The following is a 24,623-nucleotide window of genomic DNA, read 5'->3' as shown; positions in this document are numbered from 1 at the left end:
AGCAGGCACCTTTGACCCACACAGGGAAAGCCTAGCCCACAGTTACTGGGCAAGTGACAGGGTTCAGAGGGGGAGGGACGGCCCACATTGGCACAGAAACTGTGCAGCTAAGAGACAGTTCAGAACCCTTCCCCCAAGAGTATCCCACTCTGCTCCAGCTGGTCAAGAGACTGCAGGGCCTGGGGCCCGGTACCAGGTTCAGGCCCCCCTAGACAATAGGGATATTTGGGAAACACCCACTTGGGCCCCCTGCTGGAAGTGCTTGTGACTGCTGGAGGAGAGGGAGGGAAGGAGGCAGGAAAGAAGGGCTTTTCACCCCCATCTTTGCTGTCACCCCCACTCCACTTCCCCTGATCTGACAGCCCCCAGCCCTCACCTCACCCTCAATGTCCCAAGAGCTCCAGAACTACTGAAAAGTAGAGAACTGCCTACAGAGGGGGCAAGGCTGGGAGTTTTTGGACACTGGACCTCCTGCTAAGCCCCAAGGAAGGTAAGCAAGGTAACAAACATGACACAGTTTATGAGGTGGCCAGATTGCTCAGTTGGGTAGAGCATGAGCTCTTAACAAGGTTGCCGATTCAATTCCCGCATGGGATGGTGGGCTGCGCCTCCTGCAACTAAGGTTGAAGGACAATGACTTGGGGGAGAAAAATTTGAAGAAAAAACAACACCCATGACACAATTTAGCCATTGTACTTTTATTCACATCATGTATTTTGGCATTTTCCAGAGAAGGACAGGGAAGAGACAGGGTGGGGAAAAGACTTAGGCAGGAGGGCAAGGGGGTCCAAGGGGGTCCCCATTTCCCTCATATCCCTCCTGGCCAGACCACACAGGGAGCAAACACAAAGGGGGAGTGGAGCAGGGACACCCCCTCTTGTGGAACAGGCTGCACAAAGCGACACCCACACACACACACAAACAAGCCCCCTCCACACCAGGGGCTGGCAGGATTAGAGAAGCAGAGAACTAAGGATTGGGGGTTGGGGGGGCGGGAAGCAACATAGTCTCACAGACAGGCGGCCACCCTCCAGTCCCATTCCTGCTCTATCCCCAAGGTCTCTTGAGTGCCCCGCCACTTGGCTTGGCCATTCTCCTAGGGCCTCTAGCTTCTTCCTTCCCTGCTGCTGGGGACAAAAAGAAAAAGGATACAGAGCAGGGGTGCCGCAGTCCATTCCCCAGCCCCTCTCCCTCATGCCAGGTGGTCTGTCCCCTGCCCTCTGTGGTAAGGGGTCAAAGACAGGCTCTTAGCTGGCTACTCTCTGGTAGAAGTAGATGTAGCCCAGGTCCTTGGGCGGCTTCTCAGAGGCACACACTTTCTGGTCATTGTAGATCACCCATCTGGGGAGGTTGGAGAGAGGTGAAAAAGGATGAACAAACTGGGCCATCCACACTGCTTCAACTAGGTTTCTCTGACATAGCTCCTGGAGTCGATCCTGGTGATTCTGGGGAAAGGCCCTCAAACCTACAGTCCAGCTGCTACCTGTCTGAATGGAGTGACTCACAAGCATTTCCCCTACTCAGTGTCTTCAGATCCTCCAGTATCTTTACAGCCACCCCCACCCATTCCTGTAAGGCAGGGGTCAGCAAACTTTCTGTAAAGGGCCAGACAGTAAATTTTTCAGGTTTGGCAGGTCATCCAGTCTCTGACACAACTACTCAACTTTCCAGTTGCAGCGTCAAAACAGCCACAGATAATATTTAACTGAGTAAGTGTGGCTATGCTCATTAAAACTTTACATATAGAAGCAATGGCCGGATCCAGCCCTCGGGCTGTACTTGGCCAATCTCTGCCGTTAGGAATTCTCTCATCCTTGGTGTATGTGTGGCTGCCATCAGGCATTCTTTCACCTTCTCCACAAACATTCTAAGGATTTCCAGGATGGCCCTACTCATTTCCACCACCACTCCCCCATTCCTAATGAACACTGCTGGCCCCTCACCTGCCTTCCTTCTTGATGTGGCAGACGTAGTGACCACACATGGTAGAGGTGCCCATATGACTAATGAAGGCAAAGAGCTGATACTCTAGGGAAGGAGAGAGGGGGAGAGCAGAAAAGATAATTAGAAGGGATCCTTGAATGACAGACCAAATATAGTCTAACAGCTCAAACTCCTGACATGCGTTTCAGGGAATGTGGGCATGTATGGGGTCAAAAGTCTGTCTCCACCACCTAGAATCCCACCTTTGGCAGTACTGTCAGTGGAAGGAAGCTTCCACCTGCTCTGCCCCAGGGGAAGCAGAGCTGCCTTGGAATGAGGATCTGGGGTAGGAGACTGGCGGGATCCCGTCAGGCCTGTCCTATTGCCCTGGGACACTCACTTCCAGGACCATCCCGGACTTTAGGTCCCACTGGAACAGACTCAGAGATGGAGTCGGCAGCTGAGCGGCCCTCGGAGATGTCCATGGCAGCTTCTGCGTCCAAGTCGTCAATGTGACTGAAGATCCAGTCCACAGCCCGTTCTAAACTATTGTTCTTGGAGAGGAGGGAAGTATGACATTTCCAGTGTGTTCAGGAGAAAGAAAGTCAACAGGGAAAGCCTGAGCTCCTTCGTCACAGGTGGAGGCCACCCTTGGCCATACCACACTGGCTGTCCTTGGTCTTGCTTACAAAAGATGGAACCTCGCTCCCACCCCCTTCGACCCTACAGGCCCCAGTCCTGAGCTGGGGACAGTCCCTACCGTGGCCCGCAGAGCTTTGAGGGCTTGGTCCCGGGAGAAGCCCATGGAAACAATGGTGGTCACGCAGTCCTCAGGCGGGGGGTCTGCAGCTGCACTTGTAGAGCCAGGCCCGCTGGACCCAGGCAGGATGAGGGGGTTTGCAAAATCTGCGGATGTGAAGGGGTTGAAGTGTTTAGGGGAGAGTGGTGGCCCCGCCCCGCCCCGCTACCTACCCCTGCATACCTGGATCGTCCATGTGTGACATGACCCAGTTCATGGCAGCCTCAGCCCCACTGTTGCCCGTGTAATAGACAGCTTTACGGCAGGCATCCATAGGGAAGCCCATCTCCACCAGCTGGATGATGACAGACTCATCCAACATGGGGGCTGTGGTGGGAGAAGTGAGGGCACAGTGACTAACTGCTGAGGCCACTTTCTGCTCCTCCTCCCTCCCACAGCCCAGCCCCAGACCTCTCCCAACCATCCATTCCATGCATTTTTCTTATCCTAGAACTAAAACGACAGACAACACAACATAGTGTGGGGCCAGTATCCTAAAGGCACAGGACTAAGGCTAAAGATCCCCCATGGATTCTCTTACTTGCCCACTTTCACAGAATGGACCGTTTCTGGAGTATGATACCCAGCCCATGCCCCCAACCAATGAGGTCAAGGGCAGAGAGGCAACTAGCCAGTGCTACTGCCACCACACAGAGAACGTGGCTGGGAGTGTTCCAGTAAGTCCTCATGTCCATCAAGAGAGCACAGGAAATTTGAAAGGGAGGACAGGAGAAACACAAAGGACAGGGTTGGGGTGAGGCAGGCAGGGAAGACCCCCATCAGCAAGGGAGAGAGACAGGCAGGAAGAAGAGTCACTAACATGTCGGAGAGGAGAAGTGAGGGGAGCAGAAGGAGTCTTCGTCTTCGTTGCCATAGAAACCAAGGCTACCTTTGGGCTCATCCGGAGTAACCAGGGGTGGGGCAATGTCAGGCAGCTCCTCCTCTCCAGGCTGCAGCCCTGTACCCCTCAACTGGGAGATGTCTAGCTCCTCTGGCATCTCAATGGACACATCTGTAGTTGGAATGTCAAGTAAAGGCTTACCTCAGCAGCAACCTGAGGCCCTCCCTGAAAAAGAACTTTGGGACTCTTAAGCCCCTCCACCATATCTTGGCACTGCTCTGTACTAAGGAGCTGTTCAGAGAGTACCAATATTAGTGGTCCCCAGTGTAATAAAAATAATTGTGGGCCTGGGAGTCAGGAGACCTGGATTCTAGTCCTAGATCTACTATAAATGAGCTCTGGGCAAGGGGGCCTCCAACTTGTGCAACAGAATGATTTTATACTTCTGTGTGTCTCATCTAGGAAACGAAGTTAAACCAGCAGTTCTCAAAGCTGTCAGGGGCCTGTAAGACCCATGAGAGCTAATTATTTCAAGATTATCAAAATGAAAACATCTTACCGATTATAAAAATAAAACTAAGCAACCCAAGTGTCCATCAATGGATGAATGGATAAATAAGAAGTGGTATATATATAATGGAACATTACTCAGCCATAAAAAAGAATGAAATTTTGCCGTCTGCAACAACATGGATGGACCTAGAGGGTATTATGCTAAGTGAAATAAGTCAGGCTGTGAAAGACAAATACCATATGATTTCACTTATATGTGTAATCTAAAAAGCAAAATAAATGAACAAACAAAACAGAAATGAACTCATAGATACAGAAAACATTTTGACGGTTGCAAGATGGGAAGGGGACTGGGGGATGGGTGAAAAAGGGGAACGGATTAAGAAGTACAAATTGGTAGTTATAAAATAGTCATGGGGATGTAAAGCATAGCATAGGGAATATAGTCAATAATAGTGTAATAGCTATGTATGGTGCCAGGTGGGTACTAGATTTATAGGGGTGATCACTTTGTAAGTTATATAACTGTCTAATCATTATGCTGTATACCTGAAACTAATATGATATTGTATGGCAACAGTAATTGAAAAATAAAAAATTATTAAATAGAAAAGTAAAACTATGAAAATCACTTTTGGTTGTAAATCATAACTATAAAATTAAAGAAATCTTAATAGTTTTAGTCAGTGCTTTCCAAACTAGACATATTTTGAAACATCTAAGGTAATGTTTTCCCCTTTCAGAGGAAAGTTAGAAAAACATTAGTTTACATGTGTTAAGGCCCCTTCTTTTTCTAGCATTTTCTGCTTAACCTCCCTCGCTTGTCCCAGCCACCATACCCAGTTTCTTGGGCACCCAGTCTAAGCCGAAGGTGAACTTCTTGATCTGGATGACCAGGTAGTCAGGGAATGAGGCAAATCGTGTGGTCCTAGGGAAGAGAGAATGTCCTGGTACCCAGACAATCCCAAGGTTCTCCTCTCCTGAAACCCCCTCCCTGGGGTTCAGCCTCTTATGGGCAGAAGATCTAACAGCCCAGAAGATATTCCATATTCTTATCTTGCCCTGAGCCGGCATCAGAGTGTATGCAGACAAGGAGCAGCAGAAGCCAGGGGAAGGGCTGTCTTCTTGGCAGGAGCAACAAAGGGGAGGATGGCTGAATTCGCTTGAGCCCAAAGCACTCTTACAGATCCAACTCTAATTGATGCCAACAACAGTTAGGCAAAAAGTCAGGCCACTTGCTGGAAATCCACATTCTGTCCACAACTGATACTGCATGTCTATGCTGTCAGGATTGAGGGAGTGAATGGAGAGACACTGCACTAACAAGTGACCCTGTCCCATGACAAAATGGAGTGGTTGGGGCAGGACAAGGTAACATGTAGTAATCATTCATGTCTGCTCCTGCTAGGGCCTCTTGGTTTCGCCAGGGCCAGACTACCAGCCTCAATTGAAGCAACCCTGAGATTCCACCCCAAAAAAGGGACTAGAGAACTGGAAAGCAGCAGATAGCATCTTTGGGACTATCCCGACACAGGCCGGAAACCTTCGGCCCAGACCAATAGGACTTACTTGACAGCTACTGATTTGGCCTGCAGGGCTGTGCTCCAGAAGTCATCCACCTGCTCGGGGGCCCCATAGGCCTCCAGGCAGGAGCTGAAGGGCACCTGGGCCCGAACCAGCTCTGGCAGTGGCAGCTTCTCCTCTTCGGCTTGCCGCTTCTTCTCCTCATACTCCAGAAGCTCCTCTGGTGACAGAATTGGTAGGTGGATCCTTCAGAGGATGCTGCCTCTTTCCCTCCTTATCCTGGTATTACTGGCTTGTGTCCTGGACTACTTCAGCTTCTCCACCCTCTCCAAACCCATGTGCCGCTCATCCACATAGGATCTTGCTTCTCTTTCTCAATACAGCTCTGCTGACAAGCTGTGAGCAAGGTTAATCCTCTTTCCCCCACTGTCAAGCTTCGGATCTCGGGCTGGGGGAGCAGAGCATACCATGCGCTCTGCTCCTCGAAGGTGCCCAGCGCTCCTCACAGCCCGGGCTACACCCATACCCAGGCCTGGCTGAGCCATCTACCTTTGTTAAGGGCCGCGTCCATGGGCACAGGCAGCTGCATGATGTAGTCCACTCGCTGGGTGTACTTCACCTTCTCTGTGGCCAGGCACTTGATCTTTTCCTCCACCAAGAAGCGAAACACTTCATTTGGATTTTCAGAGCTCCGGCAATTCCTCTATGGGAAAGAGTCAGGGTAGGGAAGTCTGGGCAGCCAGGGAATGGAATGGGGGCCTAAAAGGGTCCCTGGGGTTCAGAGAGGGAGAGGAGGGGAAGGGAGACTGCCGCTGAGAGCATGCAGATGCAAAGGCAGAGTAGAAGCCTTCCCCAATTACCCACGCCCTCCCCGATTCTGGCCCGGCACAGCGCCGTGGGACTGTGTTGGAGTTCTCTTGATAAGCAGTAAGTATCCTCACAGCATTTTCTTTGGGTGTATCTTTCATGAGGCAGCAAACCCACTAAGTGTAAGGATCTCTGCTTGGCTCTCCTATTCTCCTTGGGTGCAATGGCTACCACAGGGAAGGTGCAAGGCATGCAGACTGCCCAGTACAGGGGTGGGACTAGGTTGGGCTGACAAGGCAAGAAGGGGTAGAGGGAGAGGGAGTAAAGTACAGGTGGATGGAGGAGTGTGAAGAGCGCCCTCCCTTGTCATCTTCAGTCCTTACCTCCACCATGTTGATGAGGTGAAGAAAGAACTCTTGGGCATCCTGCTGCCGGTTGGTGGAGAACTCAGGGTGACCCTTGCCAACGAGGGCCTTGAACATCCGAGGGGCAATGCCATCTTGAACTTCCTAGGCAGAGCCAGGGCAGCAGCTCAGTTGGTGCTTAAGAGACCACCAAGTGGCCTTTTTATACATCTCCCACACCTTAGTTTCCCCATAATTCCAGAGCCTGAAAAGGACAGAGACCCAGGCTCACCTTTGGTTCTGACACCTGCTCCCCATCACCCGACTCCGATGCTGGCTTGGAATACTCTCCGGAGACAAGGCCGTGGCCCAGCTTGGCCCTGTGTTCACATCCAAGAGAACCATTTAGTTTTAGTCACCTAATGATAATCTGATGTCGATCTGTACCTCTTCCTCCCCAACTCAACCCCTGCTCATGGCTCTCCTTAGACAACTCTCTAAACTGTGCAAAATCTTAAGGTTCCACAGGAACCCATTTCAAGGCAGACAGCATGCCCAGAAGGCAATCATCTGCAAGCTTCTAACTGGCCATGGGCTAAACTGCTGCCCACGTCAGGTGGTCACGGAGCAGAGAGGAGACATACAGGCTGCGAGGCTCTCAGCCTTCGTACACAGGACCTGGCTACATACACCTGGGTGCTGAAGTCCTGGGTCGGGTCCGTTGGGGCATTCTGGAAGATCTTCTCCAGCTTATCCACATACCTAAAAGCCAAGAGTAGGAGAGTTGGAGGGGCTTTGGCCTGGGCTCAGAGGAAAAGGGAAGGGAGTAATTATCTACCAGCTCAGTTAAAAGGCTCCCTGAGTGGGGAATTATGTGGTTGAACCTTGGAGTCCATTTCTTTCCAGCAACCTGCCCTTCCTCACGTCTCAACTATGTCAGCATGCAGTGCACTGAGGCAGTCTTTCCCAGCCTCCTTCCTAAGACAGAGCCAGAGGGAAGGGAGAAGACCACCCGGGAGAAAGCTAAACACAGTTCATATACTACTGAACAGAACTTATCAATACATTTTAAATTTTCACGTATGCATTAGGTCCATCCCAAACAGACGATAAAGTCATTTATGGTAAGCATTTGCCTTTCTTCTATCTCAGTGTCCCAAGCCCTCCCCTCTCCCCAAGTGCTACATGTCCATGTTAGGTGCTCATCTGATGTCACTGGCCTAAAATAAAGACCACCTGCTCACCCTTGAGCCAGTCAGGAGGCCTCAGAGAGCCCTGGGATTTGGTGTTCTGCTCTGTCAGTGAGGTGGGTATGACTGGGTGACAGTGGTGTATTCTACAACTTGCGCCCCGGGCACAAAGCACACCAGCCACAGTGTCAGAGGAACAGACTGTGCTGGAACAAAGGTGTTGAGGGCAGCTGAAGGAGTGTGCCTACAGGCTGGCGACTAGGAGAGGAGCGGGGATGTTCGGGGTATAGAGCCAAGGGGCCAGCAGTGGGGGCACCACTCACTTCCTCTGGAAGTCAGGGATGCTGAAGAGCACCTGGACCACCGAGTTGAGGTAGCAGCTGTTACCCAGGTTTCGGATGCCCGTGTAGCCGGGCCCAAACAGGGGCTTCAGTTGCACAGCAGATTCCTGGATCAGCTCCCACTCGCCAATCCGCTGGTTCATATCTATTTCCAACTCGGTCATCGTCTTGTCCGTCTGCAGGGAAGGAACACTTCAGACGGGGGGTAAGAGACTTGGCCCTGGATTTTTTACATTGATCTCTCACAGGGTCTAGGATGATACCCAGCTGGAGCCTAGAATTTGTTGAATTATGGACTCTAACAGGCGAGGCATGCTGGATACAGTCCAGTCCAAGTTCTGGAAGGCCACAAGCTATTGTCCCAGAGGCCGGGGAGTCATCAGGCCTCTGGTTGAAGGAGGGAATGAAATGAATGCAATTCCCTCTACCTGAAGTGTTTTTCCCATTCCAAAGTTACCCCGCCCTACCCCTCAGGTCTTCAACTCAAGCAACACTGCCTCAGGGAAACTTCCCTGATGCCCTGGACTAGGCCAGGTCCCCTGCTGTAAACCACTGCAGTGCCCTCCATGTCTCTTTCAGCGCCCCTCACAGTTTGTGGTTATTCACTTATTTGTGTGAGTATATGATTAACATCTGCCTTTCCATCTAGAATATGAGTTGATGAAAGCAAGGACCACACCTGACTTATTCACACAGTGACGAGCACATAGTAGGTACTCAGGAGCATTTAATGGATGAATAAATGATTCTAGAAAGTTCTTCAGAGCCCACATGTCTTGAGGACTGGGATAATTGTGGCAGCTCTCTTCAATACACTACCTCAGTCTTGGGCAAGAAAGAAGGGCCTAACTGGGGCAGGGGCAGGAATGAGAAGGATGTGAAGCTGAACAGGTCTCACCTTCTGCATCTTCAGCATGTCAATGCCAAAGTGGGACAGGTGCTCAGCCAGGTTGGGGTCCAGGACCATGTCATCCTCATCATATGAGTACACGTCTAGGGCAGCAGGCAGGAGCAGTGTCAGAGGGGGTGGCTCAGGACTGGCCTGGCCGCCAATGCCACCCCATGGCCTGAGGGGCCTTGGGACAGAAGGATGAGCCTGTAGAGAACCCTCTTGGTTCCCCTGAACATCAGTGAGGTCACAAACCCTTCTGGGATTGGCTGTCAGGGAGGATGGGGTAAAAAACAGGGTGAGGGTTGGAATTAATTGTGACTCTGCCCCATAGGATAAGGTTCTAGGGTCAGATGGGTTGGGAAAGATGCTCAATAATCAGATAATGATGGTAACTTCTAGGAAGGAGACTGGGGTTTGGGGCAATTAATTGAAGATTTAGTCTCATCTGCAGTATTTTCACTGTTTATCAAGAGAACGTGTTCATGTATTATTCGTGTCATATAAAGTAAGTAACAGTTAAGACACATTGCAGTGTGGAGGCGGGGTGGGAGTACCAACCAGCTCCATCAGGTGTGATGGTGCCCAGCTTGACGGCTAACGGGTAGCCGGTCTCCCTGTAGTGCTCCACGGCGTGGTTGTTGCCCCCACTGCCATCAAAGTAGCGTCGGCCACAGAGGATGGAGCCATCTGTCAGGTTGAGCCACAGGTTCTCTCTCATGTCACATTTGGAGCACTTCCAGCCACTAACCCAGGGAGAAGAAAATGAGCTGAAATATGGGTGAGGGGTACCTGGGAGTGGTAGACAAAGGGGGCTCTGTGGGCACCCCAGCCAGCCCAAGATCTCTCTCTTCTCCTCTCCTCTGGATGCACCCTTGCTTAGTTCTTCTCCCCCAAGTCTCCTCCTTGTCCTGCTCCCGACCCTCTCTCTCATCAGAGGAGGATGGCCTCTTTGCCCCTGCTCTGGGGGTTGTGCCCCAAGGTGGAGGGGCTAGGCCTCACCAGGGAGGGATTCGAGCAGGGTTGTCCAGCTGCTTGACGCTGAAGGCATGCTTAGACACCTGCCGTACTTCCCCATCCCAGGCCTGCACCTCCTGCTTGCGGGAGGCTGAGTCGGCGGCCAGTAGGGCCTCCACCGCACTGGTCACCTGGGGGAAGCAGAGGGTCAGAGACAGTAGCCGACCCCCAGCCCCACAGTCCCCTCTAGTCCTTGGTCTTCAGCTTTCTCAGTGCTTGCCCAAGACATCACTGCTCCAGCCCCACTTGCCCTAGAATCTTTTGTCGGGGGAAGGTATTCATACCCGATCTCTGACAAACTCAGGCAGTCCCCCCAACCCATCCCGGGCAATCTCCAGGTAATCCGGCAAAATGACAATTTTCACATCCTCATCATATTCAAACTTCTCATCGCTGAGGTCAAACCCGCCTTCAACACCTGGAGAGACAGGGAAGAAGGAGAATAGGACAACGACCACGGGTACAGCACTTCACTTCATCGCTTCTACAGCTGGAGGGCCACTGAGCAGGCCCATGGGTTGGGGCTCTCCTAGTACCTCTGAGAGCAAGAAAGCCCCACCCAGGGAGAAGAACAGGACTGCAGTGGTACTCACCAATAGCCAGCCTGGTGGGCTTCTTTCGAGGGGGGTCTCCAGTGCCTGTAGTGGTGTCTTCCTCTTTCTGCAATGAGGCAGGAAGGGCAGGATCAGCAAGAAGCACCAGGGAAAGGACAAAGGGCGAGGATGGGCAGGATGGAGTAGGTGAATCTCAGAAGAGAATGGAGCTAAAAACCACATGTGCTGGGTTTTAATGACACCAACAGAAATAGGTGAGGGGGGAAACTGAGGCCTACGGGGGGTCAGAATGGAACACATATTCAAAATGAGGGATGAGTGGGTTGTGCCTGAATGTCCCAGGCCTTGCCCCAGCCCCTGTCCCTCCCTACCGGGCGCCGGGTCCGCCGGAGGTGCAGGTACACTCGCTGGCCCGTCTTGTTGAAATGTCTCTCCACATACTGTTTCCCAAAGCCCAGGAATGTGTTCATGCAGATGTAGAGGCCTCCCTCAGACTCCTGCAGGACAGGAGGCAGGGGAGGAAACACGGGAAGGATGAAGTCTGGCCAGGTGAGGAAACTAAGACCTGGGCTCAGAAACTGCTCGTTTCCAGAAGAAAGGTTCTGTTGTCTAACACTGTGTAGCCCGTGGCAAGTCAGTTAGCCTCTTAGGACCTAGTTCACGGCTAAGATTCTCCCCATCCTCCTATGACTTTGACAATAACAAGGACACCAGGAGCTGAATGACACCTATCGTCACTCACCAGTCTTCTTCCTTCTCGCTCCTTCTTTGGGCTTTGGAGCCCTCCAAACAATTGCAGAGAACTTGGTCTACCTCATCTCTGGAGCCAAGAGATCCAGAAAGAAAATGGGGATAAAATGCCAAGGACTTACAATGCCAGAGACTATATTCAGAGGGGATAGTCTCTGCCTCAGAGACGAAACACCTACATGTCAGACACTGAACCTAAACCAGGGACACCATGACAAATCCTGCCCAATCTCCAGGATTCAGAAAACCTACTAGACTGGAGAAACAGAGATTCTAACACCTGAACAGTACATCTAACCCCCGAGCTTGCCAGCAAGCCCAGACCTTTACCACACTCTATTAGGTACTCAAACCCTGGTCCACACTGAGTCTTCTCCCTCTTCCCCTGCTGAAGCCTGGCTCCAGAGAAACAATGCTTTGCGTGTAGTTCACAGCTAAACTAAACTTGGACCCAGTAAGGCAGGGACATGAGGTCCGGCATTCTCCAGCCACCACCCTGTTGCCTCCCCTCTAACCAATAACTAAATCCCTACTGAAGTCCCATCAACCTCCAACTTCAAAGCCTTTCTAAGACAATCTAACAATACTTGCTGAGACAGCTAGAACACACATAAGCCAGACAAAAAACAGGGAAAGTGTCTACCCTAATTCACAGGTGATGGGGGAGGATGGGCTTCCCCCAAACTGAGCAAGTCTACCAGTGCCTTTGTGAATAAAACGATGGAGAATGTGGGGGAGGAAACTGGAGACAACAGAGCCTTCCCTCAGATCCAAGGTTCTGAGAACATCAGGCATCTTCTTTCTGGAATAAGCCTCAGTGGCCTTGAAAAACTCTCTGCTGTGATATTAAAAATAGGGTACCATCTAAGGCAGTTCCTGGTCCCATAGTTTGTGTACCACTCCCTAGAGCAGTGTGAATAACAATGTTCATAAACAAATAGAGCATTTCTCATCAGGGAAGTCATATCATATAAGCTCTCTTTCTACCATGAACACTATTTGAAGATAATCAAATATGCTGGAAGTTGATTTGCAAAGCAACTCCGCTGGCACTGGAGAATTCTTGAGTTGGGGTGAGAGAAGAAAAGTGTAGTAAGATTACAAAAATCCCTTTTGGATATTCAAAGTAGTTACCAGGAGACAGTAATGTAAAGAGGGATCCACTGACTTGGTTGGTAAATAAGAAAAACCTTTTCCTCCTGAGAAAGATGATGCTTCACCAAGCCATGTATCTGATAACCTGGGAGGCACCAGGAAGCTCTGCAGAGATTAAACTCCTCTGTTGGAAATAAAAGATGCTGGTTTCACCAAGGACTGGAACCCTGGAACTCTGCTTAGAGCAATCCTCTTTTAGTTCTGCCAAAGCCAGACTCAGAGAAGTAGCATATTGTCTGAGGCCCAGATCAAAGCCTACAAACCAAGCAAACCACAAATCAGTGATGATCCTGAACAGGGCCTTAGATCATGCTGCTATACTCAGCACTGGAGATGCATTAATGAAGACTTTCCACTCTGACTTGCAGTTTTCCTGGCCATGAGCTGGTTTGGCTGAACACCCTGGGCAGGGCCCAGCCACGGCTTGAGGGGAGGGGTGGTGAGGGGGGCGGATCCCAACCAAACTGCTGCCCTCTCAGTTCAGGCTCTGGCCTGGCTGGAGGCTTGTCTCTGCTTGAGGGTGACACAGGATGGCAGAACTGCAGAAAGGGAGGTACCGGGTGGAGCCAGCAAAACGTGAAGTATGGTGTGGGTGGTGGCTTTGTCTAACTAGTCAAGAGTGGGAGCGGAATGGGAAAGGGGCCTTAGCAGTCTCCAAAAAAGAAACCGTCTCTCTGGGAATACTTTAAAAAGAGTTCCCTTTGCTCTGTGATGGACGAAAAGAAGAGAGGGCCGCGGGCATAGTTCATCTTAAAGGAGAAACGACTAGAGCTTTCCTCTCTTTTCTCCCCTCCCTAAAACCAATGACCCACCTCCCCGCCCCCTGTCTATATTAACCATGGGTGGAGGCTCTGTAACTCGGCTTTCCTCAGAACTGGCCTTCTTCACTGCCACTTCCAGACTACTGGGCGCCTCGGAGCTGCAGTACCCACTCTCCAACCCAACCCCGGCCCAGAACAGTGGGGGGTCGCCCCATCCCTCCTATACGAGACTACAAAACCCGGAGAACCATGCGCGGCAGGCAAGGCCAACTCCCAGGCTTCCGCAGGCGTCCATTTGGGGGATGTAGTCCAACAATCGGGTTGTGTCCCTAGCTTAGAACGGCAGCGGGGAATGAACGACTACAATCCCCATAATGCTCCACGAGACGGGGAGCGGGCGAGGTGGACGCGGTGTCTTCCGGGGGCGGTAGTCACACAACAGCTCCAGCTAATTAAAAGCAACGGCAGGGAACAGCGTGGAAGACTACAAGTCCCAGTGTGCATCGCAAGGAGGCGGTAGCCCAAGCTTTGCAGGCCCCGGCAGAATGACCAGGGCGATGGAAGGAAGTCGTGTTCCGTGCGGGCGTGGGGAATGGGCTTACCGGCGTGTCGAAGGAGAAGGCGCACTCGTCTTTGTGGACCCGGTCTCCAGCCTTAGGGACCCGGATCGTTGGTAATACTGACAGCAGCGCCTCCTCACTCAGCTCCGCCATGACACCGGCAGCAGCTCCTCCACACACAGCGGCTCCCACCGTTCCTAGTTCCCCACCCCCTACTCTTGCGGTCCAATGAGCACTACTGGTTAGGTGCATGCGCTACAGAGAAGACGCGCGAGAATGGCAGTTGGACGGAGTCGGCCTACTAGTGCTCCGCCTTCTGCCCTACTCTTGACTAACGCCAATGAAAAGCGCTTCCAATGCAATCGATGGTCTAAAGAACCAATCCCACTCTTCCAGGGTAGGGCGCCTGTAGAGCAGCGAGGTGGACCCCGGAGTTTTCGCTGCTCGTACTCTGGGGCCCCACAGTCCCCTTCGCGTGCCTTCTGTTGAAGAGCAGAAACTGATCTCAGAAACTCCTGGGGACTTGTCCAATCCGAAAATAGAAGGGCAGTTGTATTCTTGGTATTTGAAAAGGGGTTATCCAATGAGGCGGAGTTTGAGAGGGTTAGAGTCGAATGATTGATAATGCCGTCAACCAGTCAGGATTACTGTTTCTCTCGCCTCAGAAAAATCTTCATAATTCCGTCTCCGCCTGCATCTGTACATTGTAGCATAATAATTCATTATTTTTTTTGAATAAAATCAGTTGGTTTTGAAACTGAAGGTCTCAAAAGCGAAGATTAGCACTCCTCAAAATCTCATGATGGACAACGCGCAGCCCAATACAGAACAAAAGTCCCCTTTATCGAGGAGGCGTCAGCCCTGGGCAAGCCAAACCGCTGCCCATTGGCCCTGTGGTTCCCATGATAGACGTCTCCCAGGCCAATGGCTTCCTACACTGGAGGCGGGTCTTAATAGCGGGCCTATAGGATTCTGCGTCGGCTCGGCCAATAGGGTCACGGCAGGGGGCGTGGCGGGAGGTTTGAAACAGCTTCGGTAGTTGAGGCTCGAGCTGCTGTGCACCCAAAGGTGGAGTGGGAGCCTGGTAAGTGATTGGAATTAGCTAGTGAATAAGTTCGGCTGGCCCGGAATGAGCCGCCTAGTCAGCTGCACCAGTCGTTCCCGCAGAGGCCTCTGGCCCAGCGGCCAGGAGGTTCCTCAGCTGGGAACTGGGAAGATCGGGTGGTGTGGATTCCCAGGTCGGACTTGGTCGCGGTGAGGACTGAGACCTGAGTAACTTCTCACAGGCATCCCCTCCTTGCCCCGGGCCGGGCCCTGCCCCACCCTATTCCTCCTGGTTGAGATGGGCTCAGCCAAGAGCGTGCCAGTCACTCCAGCGCGGCCTCCGCTGCACAACAAGCATCTGGCAAGAGTGGCAGACCCGCGTTCACCTACGGCCGGCATCCAGCGCACTCCCATCCAGGTACTCTGGGCCGGGTGGGGGCTAGGCAGAGAAACTGTGTGAATTCTTAGGCCTCTGCCTAATGTGATTCTAAGAGAGCCCCCACTTTGCCTCCCACCCCCCTCCGTTGAGGCTTTATTTTCCACATTCTCATTTCACTAAGTAGGGTAGGTTGAATGTCTGAAGGCCTTGGCAATTCCTCCCTGGAACATCAGCCAAAGGGTGGAGACTTGGGAGGGAAGGAAATTCAGGGCCCAGACTTTTCTAGCCTTTGATCTTGACAGGTGGAGAGCTCTCCACAGCCAAACTTATCAGCAGGGGAGCAGCTGGAGGGTCCTAATCAGGCCCAGGGCTCAGATCCCCGCTCTCCTACTCTTGGCATTGCACGGACACCTATGAAGACCAGCAATGGAGGTAAGTGTTGGGCCCCGGGAATTCTGATAAGACTGTCAGCCAGCATCCTTGGGTGGGGTCAGTGAAGCAAGCCTCTCAGGGCTCCTTCTTAAAGGGGCCTCCATCCTCTTGCTTTAAGCACATCTTACTCTTTTCCCTACACTTTGTTCCCTCTCACCTTGTTTTCCCTCTTCCCAACTCCTCACACATCAGGACATGAATCCTAAGGCTCCTGTATCTTTTCCTCCTTGCTGAAGTATTTGTCTCACTTCACTTCTTCCCTCTAGAGCCTTGCCCAAGCCCATTGGTGAAACAGCTGAGTGAAGTACTTGAGACCAAAGGCCCCAGACCGAGCCTTCCCCCAGAGCCTGTTCTGCACCTAGAGGTACCTTCATCTTCTGAGCTGGACTTGCCTCTGGGCACCCAGTTTTCCCTTGAGGACCAGATGCCACCTTGGAGTCAGACTGAACTCCCCTCCAAGCAGGTGTTTTCTGAGGAGGAAACAGGACAGCCCTCAGAAACCCCTATGGCCAGCCAGGGCTCAGACAAGCCCTTGAGAGACGCCGAGACACCCCGATCTTCAGGTACAGAATCTAAGGGCAAGGTATACGGAAGAGACTTGGGATCATGTTATGGGATAATGTCCACAGATCGTTTAAGAGGAATAAACTGTAAGCCCCTAATTTTAGCTCTTTGCTTTAACTCCTTACCCCCCTAGGTTCTAAGTGCAATAGACGGAAATCAAACAGCAAGGTGCTAGGGAGATCGCCCCTCACCATCCTGCAGGACGACAACTCCCCCGGGTCTCTGACACCACGACAGGTAAAGGGAGAGAGGGTGAAAGCCATTACTAGGAAAGCTGATATAGAGCGTGGGAGGCCCTTTCACCTGATCTTCCATCTCCTGAAGAACCTCTCACCCTCCAACTTCCACACTGCCTTTTGCAGGGTAAGCGACCTTCTCCCCTGAGTGAAAATGTTAGGGAACTAAAGGATGGGGCCATTCTGGGAACTGGACGACTTCTGAGAACTGGAGGACGAGCATGGGAACAAGGCCAGGACCATGACAAGGAAAACCAGCACTTTGCCTTGGTAGAGAACTAGGCTGTGTGCGGCCCCAGCCCTGTGCTCACCAGGGATCTAGTGATAGTCCACGTCCTCTCACCCCTTCTTTCCCTGGGACACTGGAAAGGCTCATTTTCTTTGACTCCACCCTAAACTACCAACTCTGGAACTGAGAGCTTTCTTGGGCTTTCTTTGTGTCTTATATGTTTCTTGTATATTAAAGGAAGTAGTTTTAAATGATGTTAAGTGTTATACCTAAAGCTTGTACTAGGTCCTCCATATATAAGAGGCAGCCTGGGGAGCTTATGTTCCCTGGCCTGAGTGCCCCGTACTAATATCTCCAAACCTCTTATAGGCACCTTCCTTAAATTCTGGTGTTGCCCAGGGCTCTGTCCTTGGCTCTTTCCTCTCACTCTTCCCAGGTGTTCACTTCTGGGGATTAGCTACTAATTACCTATATTCTGGTAACTTCCAGGTCTCTCTATCTAACGCTGACCTTTATCCAGCTGCCCCACAGGCACTTCAAAGTCAGTTTGTCTAAAGTTGAATTTGTGATCTTCCCCCAAAAGTCTATGTCTCATCCCCTTTTCTTTATCCCTGTGAATAATAGCATTATCCACCCAGTTGCCCAAACCCAAACCTTGGCCATCATTTTGAATCCTTCCCTCTTAATATCCCATACCTATGCACTTGGTCACTAAACCCTAGTGATTCTGCATCTTTAATCTCTTCCCCATCCCTCCCCTTGTCCCCTTTGTCTGTCCTATTGCTCTTATAAGTCTTGCCACCTGCCTCCTACCTGTTTCCTTCCATTCCCTCCTGTCTCCCCTCCCTCCTTTTCATCAACCTACACTACTGCTAGGCCCATCTTTCTGAGAAGTGTAGCTGATCACATTACTACTCTGCTCAAACTCTTTAATGGTTCCCGTTGCTCTTAGGATCAATTCTAGACTGTAGCCTGGCATTCAAGGCCTTTTATAATCTGATTCCTTCTCAACATGACCCTCTTGTACAAACACACACATACGCACCATAGGCAGGCTGTAGTGAACTGCTGTGCACATGCTCCCCAGCCATGTGGTGAATACCTTCTCTCCTGACCCAGCTCAGGTCTTCCCCACAAGACTTGGGCTTCTGCTTCCACTCTACTTTCTGCCCACAAGCTGTCTGGTACCCAACCTTTATCACTGTGCCTATAATACTTTATTACTTAAGTGGGAAATGAATCCTTTTGGAACAGAAGTAGGATGGAAGCCAAACATCACAGATATACCAGGGAGATTTACTTTATTGCAGGTGCTTTAGGAGAGAAAAAGAAGGTAGAAAAAGGAGAAAGCATGAAGGAGAAGGGGACCAGGACTCTGGTGGTGCCAGAGCCATAGTCACGGGGCTACACCCTGGACAAAGGTAGTAGCTCTAGGGGAGAAATCCAAGGGCCTAGGGCCTTACACTAGAAGACTACTGGGCCTGCCAAGGGCTGGGAGGGGTCAGCTGTCCTTCTCTTTATGGGAGAAGCTGTCAGGACTATGGAGAGGGGAGGCAATGGGAGGAGATGGGGCCGTTCTCTGCCCCTGTGTCCCTGATGCTGCCTCCCAAAGGCACAACCCCCATGTTCCCCACAGTCCTCAAAGGAGAAAGCTTGCTGGGAATGGCAGAGGAGCTAGGGTGTAGAGGAGAAAGCCTTGAAAGGAATCTTAAAGAAATTGGGCATGGGAGGACACAGCTGAGTGTCTTCATGGCCTTCTGCAGCCTCCTCAGTTCCAGATTTTGAGGAAGCTGTCCCAGGAACCAGTGGCCACCGCCATCCCATCAGCTGTGACCCCCAGGCAGCTGACCCTGTTGTCATGGCCAGAGAGGATGCCTGAGGAAAAGGGAGAGGAGTCAGCCGGTCTCCCTGTGCTGATTTGGCAGGGAGCGTGTGTGCACACACAGGAATCCTAGGTAAGGTAGCGGGGCTTAACTCTTCAGCCCCTGGTGGAGACTGGAAGACTAAAAGAGGATTAGCCCTAAGCAATGGTGTTTCTCTTGAGGCCAATCTCTCTGTTAACAACCTGAGGTGGGGAGGGAGGGAAAGGTTGGAAATGTCCGTGTGCTATGAGAAAAGCAGGGAGCACCTTGATGAGCGCTGGAAATGGGGATGGTAACCCCGTCATGCTGTTCCTTTGCTTCTAAATGAAGAGAGTGAGGCCCAGAGAGAAGTGACTTACGCAAGGGCACTCAGAAAGGAAGCCACAAAATTAGAATTTGGATCCTGACTCTAGCCTGTGTTAACTTCATTCAGCACCTGGCCTCTCCCAAGAGAAGAAGCCACACTATCTGATTCAACTTCACACCAGGCTGGTCCTAGATAAGCCCCTAGGCTGGGGTCAGGGCCTCAGGTAACTTTGCATCTTGATTCTGCTCATTGCCGAGTTCCATGAGCCTGCCCTTTCCTTCAGCAGACGGCCCTGAAAGCCAGACCTGACTGAACATTCAGGGTCCTCAGATCTGGAGATAACCTGAAGGAGCTCCTTTGGCAGGGAGCAGCCCTACCATTGGGTGGTAGAGAAGGACACCTTAGAGCAACTTTTCTTTGAGAGAAGATTGTCCTACACTGAGAACCAAGAGGGACTGGATTCTAGGGGTAGAGCTCAGAGTTATCTAGTAATTAGGGAATGGCTATAAGAGGATCCCAACAAGGGGAGCTGGCCAGAGGGTCCTTCCAGTTGCGGTGGCAGTAGAGGGGGGCTGGCCCTTACCCACACGCTCGCCCTTCATGGAGTCCCAGACATTGCAGTTGAAGTCATCATAGCCTGCGAAGAGCAGGCGGCCGCTGAGAGAGAAGGCCACAGACGTGATGCCACAGATGATGCTCTCGTGGGAGTAGGCAGTCAGCTCCTGGTCGGCCCGCAGGTCAAACAGACGGCAGGACGCATCATCCGAGCCCGTGCAGATGGCCTCTCCATTGGGGAAGAACTGAGGGCACAGATGGCAAGAGGGTCAGGACTCAGACCTGGGCAGCTGCTGCCTCACCTGCCTTCTGCCTGACTCTTGCCCTGGTAGCGCCAGGGCAGGCTGCTTTGCTGAGCCCTCCCTGCCTGTCCCTTCCCTGGCCTGCAGTGGGAAATGGCTGCAGCATCGCTCTTCAGGGCTGACGTTTATCATGCATCAGCTGCACACCGGTGGCTCCCCTACACCCTTCGCTTGCTCCTCATGCCAGTGTTACCGGCATGCATTATTCCCACAAGGCTGAGGGAGGGCAGACAGGTTGCTCAGGGTCACGTGGCCAGAAAGGCGGAGGTTGTCCCAGACTCTTCCTACTACAGTCGGCTAGATCAGAGTGTGTAGGAGCAGGGCCACGTACAAATGCATAACCTGAATCTCATCATGAGGAAATGTCAGATCAACTCAAATACAAAGTCTACAGAAAATTGGTTTGTACTCTTCAAAAATGTCAATGTCATGAAAGACAAAGAATGGTAGAAAAACAGTTCCAGTTGAAAGGAAACCAAGATGTGGCCAAAAAATGCAATACATGTTCCTGGCAGAAAAAAACAAAACAAAACACACTGCTATTAAGGACATTTTTGAGATAATTGGTGAGATGTGAATATAAACTGTAGACTATAGTACTGTGTCAATGTTAAATTTCCTGGTTTTAAGAATTACACTGTAGGGGCGGCCAGATGGCTCAGTTGGTTAGAGCGCGAGCTCTCAAGGTTGCCAGTTTAATTCCTGCATGAGATGGTGGGCTGTGCCCCCTGCAACTAAAATTGAAAACAGCAACTGGACTTGGAGCTGAGCTGCGCCATCCACAACTAGATTGAAGGACAACTACTTGGAGTTGATGGGCCCTGGAAAAAACACACTGTTCCCCAATATTCCCCAATAAAAAAATTAAAAAACAAGCAAACAAACAAACATTGAGATCTTTAAAAAAAAATTACACTGTAGCTATGTAAGAGAATAGCCTTGTTTTTAGGAAATATACACTAAAGTATTTAAGGGGTAAAGTGTCATGATGTCTGCAATTTACTCTCAAAAGACCCAAGGAAAAAAATACCAACAAAATGTATCTATATCAACATCGAAGTGTATGTGTTTATCTAGCCATCCTTCCATCCCTCCCTCTACAGAGAAAGAATGATAAAGCAAATGTGATAAAATGTTAACAGTGAATGGGTAAAGGGTAGATGGGAATCTTTTTATTACTCTAACAACTTTTCTGTTAGGTGAAATTTCAAAGTGGAAAGTTAAAAAGAAATGAGTGGAGAGCTCTGGGAGAGGGTGACGGATGTGTGTGTTGGAGGGTGGGGTGGTGAGGTGGTCCTGGGAGTTAGAACACAGAGGGGACTCACACAGATAGCATTGATGTCTGACTCATGGCCAGTGAAAGTCTGCCGGCAGGTCCCCTCCCGCACATCCCAGAGCTTGGCGCTGGCATCACAGGCCCCCGAAATGAAGAGTTTGAAGTCAGGAGACACAGCCAGGCTCATGCAGTCCCCCGTGTGTCCCACAAACACAGTCTTCTGCTGCCCGGTCTCAATATCCCACAGAGCACTGCCGGATGAGGAGAGGCTGTCACAGAGAAAGGCCAGGACAGAACTGCCTCTGGAGCCCAGCACCCAGCACTCACCACGTGGTGTCCCCTGAGCTCGTCACAATGTTGTTGTCGTCTAGGAAGCGGCAGCAGGAGAGATAACCTGGGAGTGATTAGGACAGTGCCCTCATTGCCAAGGCACAACCGACCAGGCCAGGGGCTTCCCAGGGCCCCTCGGAACAGAATGGGAAGAGGGGGTTTCTCACCTGTGTGAGCAGAGAGCTCCCTGCTAACCTTGACATTGCCCTCACGGGATTTGAGGCTGTAGATGGAACACATGTTGTCCAGCCCCCCACATGCCACAAAGTTCCCTGACGGGGCATAGGCACAGGTCATAACCCAGGAGGAGCGCAGCGGGATGGCATGCACCTGCAGAAGGGCAGGGTGGGCAGAGGCAGGACCCGGGCTGAGCTCCCAACTGGGGTGGGCAGGTGGACAGGCATAAAGCCCCCAAGGAAGGACGGGGTGATGGAGGAGTGGGAGGCAGTGCTGGTACCTTATTGGTGGAGTAGGTGTCCCACACAATCAGCTTCCCATCTTGCGAGGCACTTACCAGCAGCCTAGGGAGAGGACACCCCATGTCACCGAAGCCTCTTCTTCCTGCTACCCCTTCCCTCTGGGTTCCTCTCAAGCCTCACTTGGAATCAGTGGCCCAGTGCATGGCATAGATCTTGGCCAGGTGTCCCCTTAATGTCCGTCGCGTCCGCATCTGGACTCGTCCCACAACCTCTAGGCCAGATGCCAGCTGCCAAAAAGGGGGCATTAGAAATCAGGTGAGCACGGTACATGCCCAGATGGCAGTGTCCCAGCCACCGATCTGTACAGGTTTCAGTTCTGTGCCAGGCTGTAAAGCCCCACCCTTAGAGAAATAAGTCCCTGCCCTGGAGTGGCTTAGGTTGACGTAGGAGACAGCCACATGCATGGCCAGTGGCATGTTGTTAAGTGTTTAACAACCACCTCTCCAGTGGGGGACGAGGGAGGATGGAGAGGGGTGGGAGGGTGATTTCTATGCTGTAATTTTCCCACCGTAATCAACTTCAAGATGCCAATGTAAAGTCACCGAACACGAACTTGGGAAGAGATGCATTCAACTGTTCCTACCCCCTAGGAGCTTGCAATTACTCTCTGCCACACGGCCAACTCTTTAACTTGGTACCCAAGATATCACCATGACCTTGAACTCCTGAAATTTGTGATCCTGTGTGTCTTAAACTCTATCCAGCTTCTAGACTTAGGCTGAGGCTCCAGGACCAATAGATTTCACTTGCCATTTCCCTGCTTTGTTATATTGGACAAGTTACAAATTATTCTCTGAGCCTATTTCCTCATCTATCAAATGTTTATAGCACCTACCTTATAGGGTTGTCATTAAAATTGAATGGAATTATGTATTTAAGCAACTTAGCCCCAGTGTCTAGCTCATGGTAAGTGTTGGGAAATGCTTACTCTTATTACTAGAATATTTAATGCCATCTAAGATGCCACCAACTCTAAGAAGCACCATTCTTCTATGTATCACTAAGAAAAATGCTGCCAATTTTAATTGTAAGGCATCATCTAGTGTTTGATGCATCTTGATTTCAGAAATGTCAAAATATGAAGAAATGTGCATCTCAAAATTAATGAAGTACAGTATTAGACAAGTAGCAACTGTGGGGTCTCTAGAGCTAAGTGATTTACATCCTGCGAGGTGAGGGAGTGCAATCACTCTTGTTTTATGGACAAGGATAAGGAGAGCATCTTGGCCTTAGCTGCCAGTATGGTGCCTCCAATATGGTGCCTGGTCCAGAGAAGATCTCACTGTTCGTTGAAATAATGTCATTCCTCATTCCAAGGACATGCTGTACTAAAGCTTGGGCTGGTCAGGGAGCTCCCCTCCCCTCTGCTCCCCTCAGACCCCGCCTCAGGGGGACAGGAGTCTCACCTCTGCCAGAGTAATGTCAGCACAGGCTTTCCTGGCATCCTGGGGGAAAAGCAGACATCAGGATAGGGAAGGGAGGTGGGGGAGTTCACGGGCCTCTGAGGCAGGTGGGCTTGGGGCTCTGCAATTTGGGGACATCTCAAATATGAGATCCAATTTCAGAAAGTCTCTGGTCACTTCCAGGTCAGGGGTCTCTAAGATGTCACTCAAGAGCGAACCCAGCCTCCTTCCCCCCAGGCCACACTTCCTCATGTCCCCAGTTCCAAGTTTTCTGGGGTCCCCAGAGGGAAGGTTCTGGGGTTACTGCAATCTGCTTCTTGAGCTGCTCCGCTTCCTGCCGCAGCTGCTCCATCTCCCCCATGGCTGACAGGTTGAGGGGTCGTCCCGGCTCCTGCCAGGAACATGAGTTAGGTGTAGGGGGAGCCCCAGCAGGCCATGCTTCTGTCCTTCACACCCCACATCACACTTGCCATGAGGGCTGGAGCCCACTCCAAGCAACAGGGAAATGACTGGGTGGACTGCACCATGTCCCCCACTAGCCCCTCCAAGTTTGGAGTCCTGTGCAGCCAGCCCCAGTGCTGCCCGACCCCTCCCTGCAGACCCCAACCCCAGAACACAGAACCAGGCCAGCTCCCTCTTACTTGGACTCTGACTGGACCTCTCCCAGGTTTCCAGCTCTGATTCCCAGGCGTCTCCTCACTCCCTCAGCTGCGAGGCCAGCCTGTCACCTGCCCGGGCTCTGCTGCCAGAGGAGCTGGCCTGGCCTGGCCCCACTCTGGGGAGGGCGGGGGAGAGGGCACTGACAGAGAAGGGTAGGGCCAATGAAATCAGCTGGCAGGGGAGGAGGAAGGGGACAGGGAGAGAGGTGGGTGGCTTCCAGAGACTTGGGCCCAGCCTGGGGGAGGGGAAGGAGCAGGAGTGTGGGGCTATAGAGGAGCAGCCCCCCACAACAAGCCCTAGGAGTAGGAGGGGTAGAAGGGGTGCTTCCCTGCTAAGTCTCTCTGCAGGCAGAGAGAAGAGCCTCAGGCCCCATGGGATTAGAACAAAGCTGTGAGGATTAAGGGTTGGGGTTTGGGAGCAGTAGCCACTATAGCTGCAGCACCCCCTCAGGCCCTGGCCCCCACCAATGGCGATGATCTTGGCAGTCAGGGCTTACCTAGCAACCGGTCCAATAGCCAGAATAGGAGAGTGAGAGACGGCCCATAGTCAATACCCAAAACTGTCCCTTAGCTCAGGATGGTGGGGGAAGAGGGTTCT

At 51.6% G+C, this 24,623-nt stretch overlaps 3 protein-coding genes across 4 annotated transcripts; 1 reads left to right on the top strand and 2 right to left on the bottom strand.

The window, feature by feature from the left end:
* Window positions 1-682: 682 nt before the first annotated feature.
* On the bottom strand, window positions 683-14,789 carry USP5 (ubiquitin specific peptidase 5). Of its 2 annotated transcripts, none has more exons than XM_033117794.1 (20): window positions 14,011-14,789; window positions 11,114-11,239; window positions 10,782-10,848; window positions 10,473-10,606; window positions 10,174-10,319; window positions 9,733-9,917; window positions 9,181-9,275; window positions 8,265-8,458; window positions 7,442-7,513; window positions 7,044-7,131; window positions 6,791-6,916; window positions 6,150-6,303; window positions 5,646-5,820; window positions 4,916-5,004; window positions 3,543-3,734; window positions 2,906-3,049; window positions 2,684-2,829; window positions 2,324-2,477; window positions 1,944-2,028; window positions 683-1,341 (listed from the first exon to the last, which is right to left on the bottom strand). In XM_033117794.1, exons 1-20 carry the CDS (start codon window positions 14,218-14,220, stop codon window positions 1,248-1,250), a joined length of 2,676 nt encoding a protein of 891 aa, XP_032973685.1. In that variant the 5' UTR covers window positions 14,221-14,789; the 3' UTR covers window positions 683-1,247. The 2 variants fall into 2 exon arrangements, with proteins under 2 accessions (XP_032973685.1, XP_032973686.1); XM_033117795.1 differs by having other exon boundaries at window positions 694-1,341; window positions 3,612-3,734; window positions 14,011-14,788.
* Window positions 14,790-14,947: 158 nt separating this feature from the next.
* On the top strand, window positions 14,948-17,107 carry CDCA3 (cell division cycle associated 3). The gene is made up of 6 exons (XM_033117798.1): window positions 14,948-15,052; window positions 15,255-15,430; window positions 15,694-15,823; window positions 16,090-16,386; window positions 16,521-16,624; window positions 16,750-17,107. The coding sequence occupies exons 2-6, from the start codon at window positions 15,311-15,313 to the stop codon at window positions 16,903-16,905; spliced, it is 807 nt and encodes a 268-aa protein (XP_032973689.1). The 5' UTR covers window positions 14,948-15,052; window positions 15,255-15,310; the 3' UTR covers window positions 16,906-17,107.
* A 1,029-nt stretch (window positions 17,108-18,136) lies between these two features.
* Window positions 18,137-24,149, bottom strand: GNB3 (G protein subunit beta 3). Its single transcript, XM_033117796.1, has 10 exons — window positions 24,008-24,149; window positions 23,671-23,757; window positions 23,370-23,408; window positions 22,084-22,190; window positions 21,942-22,005; window positions 21,652-21,814; window positions 21,482-21,548; window positions 21,204-21,405; window positions 19,605-19,821; window positions 18,137-18,727 (listed from the first exon to the last, which is right to left on the bottom strand). Exons 2-10 carry the CDS (start codon window positions 23,725-23,727, stop codon window positions 18,621-18,623), a joined length of 1,023 nt encoding a protein of 340 aa, XP_032973687.1. The 5' UTR covers window positions 23,728-23,757; window positions 24,008-24,149; the 3' UTR covers window positions 18,137-18,620.
* Window positions 24,150-24,623: the final 474 nt, after the last annotated feature.

The sequence above is a fragment of the Rhinolophus ferrumequinum genome, chromosome 10 (genome assembly GCF_004115265.2).
Source record: "Rhinolophus ferrumequinum isolate MPI-CBG mRhiFer1 chromosome 10, mRhiFer1_v1.p, whole genome shotgun sequence".
Taxonomy (NCBI): Eukaryota; Metazoa; Chordata; class Mammalia; order Chiroptera; family Rhinolophidae; genus Rhinolophus; species Rhinolophus ferrumequinum.
Note: the sequence above shows the minus strand (reverse complement) of the source record. Positions and strands in the feature narration are given on the sequence as shown.